The sequence below is a fragment of the Monodelphis domestica genome, chromosome 2 (assembly GCF_027887165.1).
Source record: "Monodelphis domestica isolate mMonDom1 chromosome 2, mMonDom1.pri, whole genome shotgun sequence".
Taxonomy (NCBI): domain Eukaryota; kingdom Metazoa; phylum Chordata; class Mammalia; order Didelphimorphia; family Didelphidae; genus Monodelphis; species Monodelphis domestica.
In genome coordinates, this window is record NC_077228.1 from 299438001 (window position 1) to 299445067 (window position 7067).

At 40.1% G+C, this 7067-nt stretch overlaps 1 protein-coding gene across 2 annotated transcripts in view; it reads right to left on the bottom strand.

Moving 5' to 3' along the window:
* Positions 1-7067, bottom strand: part of PKHD1 (PKHD1 ciliary IPT domain containing fibrocystin/polyductin) — a 770507-nt gene that overhangs the window by 603536 nt on the left and 159904 nt on the right. For both annotated transcript variants that reach the window (XM_007484081.2, XM_016431130.2), the window contains exon 35: positions 2671-2821. In XM_007484081.2, coding sequence (XP_007484143.2) covers positions 2671-2821 — 151 coding nt within the window. The remainder of the gene's footprint in view (positions 1-2670; positions 2822-7067) is intronic.

Sequence of the window (7067 nt, forward strand, 5' to 3'; positions counted from 1 at the left end):
CCAGACTTGTCTTCTGTTTTAAACTTGCTAAACTCCTGATATAGATTCCTTTTCCTTTCCTTTAAGCCAAGGATCACTTTTTTCCTGACATCTAGTATTTTTCAGGGTAAGAGGTGACACCTTCTATCCACACAACCCAGTTTGCTTGCTGCCATATAATGCCTTGTACTTTTAATAACCTTCCCTCCCCTCTCCGTGACTATATTAAAGATCATTGAGGATAAAGACTATTTCTTTCATTCCCAACCCCCCTCCATACATACACACCCACTGAGGGCCTATCACAGTGCTATAGAAACAGCAGGCAGTCAATGAATATTTTTTGAATGAATGAACCCCAGCTTGATCTGAGTTTATCCATAAGTTGTATTCTCTGAAAATGGAAATTTGTTGCTTTTTAAAAGTTTAAAAGAACTCTTGGAGTCCTTCCAAATGACAGCCAACTGAGTGAGGCTAGTGGTCTTGCCCAGATGCGTTAGGGACATAGCTTAGGACAAAGCTAAAGTGGAAAACCCATATTCCAATTTTCATCATTGAATCATTTTGACAGCTAAATATTGTACCTGTGTCCATAAGCAGAATGAAAAATCAGGCTAAATTATATGCTTTGGTATGACTTCCAAACAGATCATGGAAGGACGTGTTCCATTTCTGGGATATGCCTTTTATTTGTCCATTTTCAAGGCAGTTAAGTGGCACAATGGATAGAGTCATGGGCTTGACATCAGGAAGATTTGAGTTCAAATCCCATCTCAGACATTTAACTAGCTATATGTAATATTGAGTAGCTCACTTTCGGTTTTCCCCTGTAAAATAGAGATAACAGCACCCACTCACAGGGCTGTTTTGATGATCAGTGAGATAATATATTTAAAGTGCTTTGCAAACCTTAAAGTGCTCTATAAATGTCAGGTATTATTATCGTTGTTTCAGAAACAACATGTATATTAGCAAAAGGGTGTCATTAAGAAGAAAGCCATCTTGAAGGTCTTGGATTCAAATGTGATCGCAGATACTTCCTAGCTATGTGACCCTGGGCATGTCATAGCTCTTACCACTCTTCTGTTTGGAACTGGTGCTTAAAATTAATTAAAAAACAGAGGGTAAGGATTTTTGGAAGTGGAGGGAGAGAAAGATAAGGAAGAGGAAGTGGAAGAAGAAAAGGAGGAGGGGGGAAGAAGGAGGAGGAGAAGGAAGAGGAGGAGGAGGAGGAGAAAAAGAAGAAGGAGGAGGAGGAGGAGAAGGAGAAGGAGGAGGAGAAGGAGAAAGAAGGAGGAGAAGGAGAAGGAGAAGGAGAAGGAGGAGGAGGAGGAGGAGGAGGAGGAGGAGGAGGAGGAGGAGGAGGAGGAGGAGGAGGAGGAGGAGAAGGAGAAGGAGAAGGAGAAGGAGAAGGAGAAGGAGAAGGAGAAGGAGAAGGAGAAGGAGAAGGAGAAGGAGAAGGAGAAGGAGAAGGAGAAGGAGAAGGAGGAGAGAATTTAATTCACACTTTTTTTTGGAGGTTGTGAATCCAGATCTGTGATTTTATTCATACAGGAAACCCTTTACCAATGCTAATGTGCTCCTTCCGTGCACCTTATAAATGCTGTTTAGGGCTTTAAGGGGTTGAGTAACTGGCTAAAATAGCATAGTTCATGTAGGAGATGATACCTGAATTCAACCCCGCCTTGCAAGGCCAGGTCTCATTACCCTATTGCCCTTTTGATGAACACATCTTTAAAATTAATCATCATGATGTATAACATTTATATTTATCATAAACTATCACAAGAATAAATTAGCACTTATTAAGCACCTACATGTACCTGGAGCAGCTAAGTGGCATAGTGCATGGAGTGCTGAGCCTGGAGTCAGGAAGGCTCATTTTCTTAAGTTCAAATCTGGCCTCAGATACTTCCCAGCTGTGTGACCCTGGGCAAGTCACTTAACCCCCATTTCCTAGTCCTTACTGCTCTTCTGCCTTAGAACCATTAACACACAGTAGTGATTCTAAGACAGAAGGTAAGGGTTAAAAAAAAGGGGGGGGGTGGAGTATGTCTTTAGCACTCTCATGCTACAATTACTCAGAAAGGCTGTTTCAGAGAGTCCTGATATTTCTGCATTGAGTTGGGGATGGCGGTGGGGGGAAGGTGGAAGAGACTGGATAATCCTAGGGTTCTCTTCAGTTCTGGTTTCACAACAATGATCTGTTAGGCCCAAGTTTCTATCTGCTCCCTACAGAGCAGAGATGTACCAGATGACATATGCCCAGCAGTAAGTAGCTGCTCTCCTGTCATACTGAGGATAGCTTAAATGATTTGGAAGCCTTCCAAGTACAAAGGGACTGGCCAAATCCTTTGACATTTATTGGGGGGTGGGGCTGGGAGGGGAAATAAAGGGTCCATTTTTAAAATATCCACCCAGAAAGTGGGACAAATGCCATAAAATTATCTATATAGACTTTTTAAAAAAAGAGAATCCAGGCAGCCCTCATTTATTTTTGAAAAAATATATGATTAACCATAGTTAACTGTGAATGCAGATGTTTTGCATTAGAACCACTAGTCAAAGTTTGAAAGCATTTAATATTATATATTGCTACCATTCAGACTAAATTGTTTTTTTAATGTACACAATATTACAAATTTAATTTTGAGCTGTTTGGATCAGTCTGTAAAAAAGATTTGATTATACCTGAGTGTTCTGGCCCCAGTTTTTCCGTATCTCAGTAATCTTGGCGGTAATTGGCTGATTAGGTGCCTCACACTCCATCTCTGCCTCAGTTTCCATGGTAATGTTACAGGAGCTATTATAGATGAGAACTTCATCTCTTTCCACTTTAGGGCTGAAACGAGAGGGGAGGTTAAATGGGGTGTCATCAATCTTAATGAAATGCAATTATTTTTACTCTTATTAATCATTGCAAGCCATTAGCTTGTGGCAACTACAGGCCACCATTTGTCAAATTTTGCAAATTTCTGTAATTTTGTTTCCATTCTTTTATTGTTTATTTGTTTTCCCTTTATCTCAACCCTGCAATGAAAATATATGCGGTAAATATCTTTCACTAAGGCTTTGCTCTTTTCCAAATCTATTAGGAACATTAGCAAAAAAAAAAAAATCTTCTCCCACTCCAAGCAAACAAGCAAAGCAGGGATGACACAGACTGTTTTGAAGATGGAAGCAAACATAGGGGAGAGATTTTTCTCTTTCCCCCTTCCCTCTTCCTTCTTCCTGCTCTTACTCACACTTAGCACTGGGGGAGTGAATAGCCTTTATCCCCCCCAGGGCAGAGGGAGAAATTGGAAAACCCACACAACTGGCTAACTGGTCCCTAATTCCAACTGTGAAAAAATGAGCTCATTTAGGCTTTCAATTCCCTCTCCCCAGCTGATGGCAATGAGTCTCTGTTGCTAGGAGTGGAACATTAACTTAGTAAATTAATTAAACTTACTTAACAGCCCAGACTAAGGAGATTCGATATATGTGCCAGTTATACTCCCAACCACTGGCTCTAAAAACCCCTCTTACACTGAGTCAGAAGATGGAAAATGAAAGATAGTAGCCTGACAATTTTACTCAGGAAAGAAAAACACTTGGCCCCATTGGAGACAGGTTAGGAGGGGAGTAGTTAAGGGTATTATCCCCAACAGCTGTGATCTTCTCTCAAGTTTAATCCTGGCTGTGGGCACTACTATAACTAACTCATGGATTATTTATATTATTGATAAGTATATCACCACCATCATACTTGGCATTTGTGTCATGTTTTATAGTTTCAAGACACTTCTGGAGCCATTATTAAATTTCATCCCTCATTTCACAACAGCCCAGAGAGATTACATCACTTGCTTAGGGTCACACAACTAACCAGAGGCAGAACCTGAGCAAGCATCTAAGTCTCCCAACTCCTTCTACACTGATCTTTTTAGTACCTACCCAGATTTTAGGTAGTGAGTTACCTGTCACTGGAAGAGTTCCAATAAAAGTCCAGCAATCAGTCAATCAACAAACATATGTAATTTATTAATTCTAATGCAACAAACAGAGGCAGAGGATAGTGCTGGCCCTAGAGTCAAGAGAGTTCAAAGCTAGCCTCAGACACTTACTAGCTATGTGAGCCTGGGCACTTAAGTCATTTATTCCCTATTTTCCTCAGTTCCTCCTTTGTAAAATGGGAACACACTGGAGGAGGACATGGCAAACTACGCCAGGATCTTTCCTAAGAAGAGTTGGACATGACCAAATGACCAAACAACAACTATATAGCAAAGACGGTGCCAAGAGCCCAATGGAAAAATCACCAAAGGACTTACTTCTAATGGAAGCTCCAGTGTTCTAATGAAAGGGATATCATGAACATGGAGAAGAACAAATAGAAAGTAAACATAAACAGATTAATTCCAAAATACATACAAGGTGGTTAAGAGGACACTATCTATGGGGGAAGGTTAAATGGCCACCAATGACCAATGTTGGAACAGGGACTCCTAAAGAAGGTCTCTTTAGAGACTAAGGTCTCTTCCAACTCCTCTTGAAGTCAAAGATTCTAAACCTGACAGACAAGAGAACTCCTGGGAGGACCAGAAGCAATTGGTAAACTTACAGTCCTCTGCTTAAGAAATTAGAATCCTACTGAACCATAAGATCTCTTTTCAATCAGTGTCAAGAATGTCCCCTTCAGGGACAGCTGGGTAGCTCATCGGATGGAGAGTCAGGCCTAGAGATGGGAGGTCCTAGGTTCAAATCTAGCCTCAGACCCTTCCTAGCTGTATGACCCTGGACAAGTCACTTAACCCCCATTGCCAAGCCCTTACCACTCTTCTGCCTTGGAGTCAATACACACTATTGGCTCCAAGACAGAAGGAAAGGGTTTAAAAAAAAATTTGTCCCCTTCAGCCAAACATTATAAAAACAAGCATTGGGATTTTAGAACCAGTCTCTAAGCTTATCTATCATTTTTTAACTTAGTGAACTTGATGCTAAAAGAGACCAACCTCATTGTCCAGTGGATGTGTGGTCCAAAGATATGTAAGAGGGGCTGCTAGGTTGCTCAGTAGATTGAAAGTCATACCTAGAGACAGGAGATCCTGGGTTTAAATCCAGCCTCAGACACTTCCTAGCTGGATGACCTTTGGAAAGTCACCTAACCTCCATTACCTAGTCTTTATTGCTCTTTTTCCTTGAAACTACAGCACTGATTCTAAGATAGAAGGTAAAGGTTTAAAAAAATACATATGGCAGCTAGGTGGTACAGTGGATAGGGTGCTAGACTTGAAGTCAAGAAGAGTCATCTTCCTCAGTTCAAATCTACCCTTAGATACTTATAAGCTGTATGACTCCAGGCAAGTCACTTAACTCTGTTTGCCTCAGTTTCCTCATCTGTAAAATGAGTTGGAGAAAAAAATGCCAAATCACTCCAGTATCTTTGCTAAGAAAATCCCAAATGGGGTCACAAAGGGTTGGACTGAAAAATGACTGAACAAAAAGAATGCATCAATCTGGGGATGTTTTGTTTTTGAGAGATTTTGTTTGTTTTTTTATTATATTTCATTATTAATAAGTTCCTATTAAGAGTCAGCTATGATCACCCAAAACCTCAGACCATTTCCATCCAAAGTGCTATTAAGCCTTGACCATATCTTTAAAGTTGATTTTCTAAAGGTAAAGTAGGATTCAGCCTTTATCTCTATTATATTTCATCTTATTAGATTATAGCCCCATTGTTCCAGCTTGATTAAATCATTCTGAATCTTAATCCTATCATTTGTTCCTAGCTATCCCCTCAGCTTTATATCATCTGAACATTTGCTTAGTATGCCTTCTATTTCTTCATCCAAATACCAATTAAAAAAAAAATACTGATTGAAGCCAAGACAGAGACTTATGGCATTCTACTAGAGACCTTTCCTCCAGCTGACATTTATCCATTAATCAAAATTTTTTGGATTTGGTTGCTCAACTCTGAATCTAAGACAACTGTTATCCAACCTGTATTTCTTTCTCTAGAGACCAGGAAAAATCATCACAGCTTTTGTCAAATGTCTTGATAAAAATCAAAATCGCTGTTGTTCATCTGGGTCCAACATTTCATGATCCCATCTGCGGTTTTCTTGGCAAAGATATCCCAGTGGTTTACCATTTCCAGCTCATTTGAAGATGGGGAAATTGAGGCAAACAGTTAAGAGACTTGCCCAGGGACACATAGTTAATAACTACCTGAGGCCATGCTTGAACTCAGGAAGATAAGTCTTCCTGACTCCAAGACTGGTGCTCTATCCACTTCGCCATCTAACTGCATTATGTTGTGTCCCAAGTCTACCAATGTGGCAACCCTATCAAATTAGGAAATGGGATTCATTTGGCATAGCTTCCTTTTAGTAAAATTACATGTCTTTCTACTTTAATTATCCTCAAACTGTCTCTTGGGATTGACAGTGATCTGAGTATCCAGTGCTTAGCACTGTACAATGCTCATCAATCATAAGGATTTTAGTTCTAGGATTCAGCTTTTTTCCCCTTTATAAAAACTGGGGAGTGCGAAAGCATTTACCCATTTCCAGTTCCTAGCATGTCCCTCTTCTCTGTGATTACTGAAAGATTACTAATAGTGATTCTGCAATTACTTTCTGAACTCTGCATTGTAATTTATCAGTGACTGGAAAGCTGAATTAATTGAAATCAGCTAAATGTTCTCTATCTTTATATTCCTTGCTTTTTCACTTACAAAATCAAAGAACCCTAGAACTTCAGAACTGGAAGGGAAGTTGATGGCTATCTAGTTCCCTGAAAGGAGTCTCCTACTATAATACTTCCAGCAAACAGTCATCCAGACTCTACTCTATTTCTCCCTCCAAGGGAAACCCACTATTTCCCAAGGTGGCCCATTCCACTTCGGGAAAGGTCTAATTCTTAGCAGAATCTCTATACATTCATTGTTTCTGGCTGTGACCTCTGGGATTAAGTTGTTGTTGTTGTCCAGTCATGTCAGTTGCTTCTGACTTTTCATGACTCTCTGTGGGGGTTTCTTGGCAAAGAGAATGGAGTGGTTCGCCGTTTCCTTCTCCAGCTCATTTTAGAGATGAGGAACT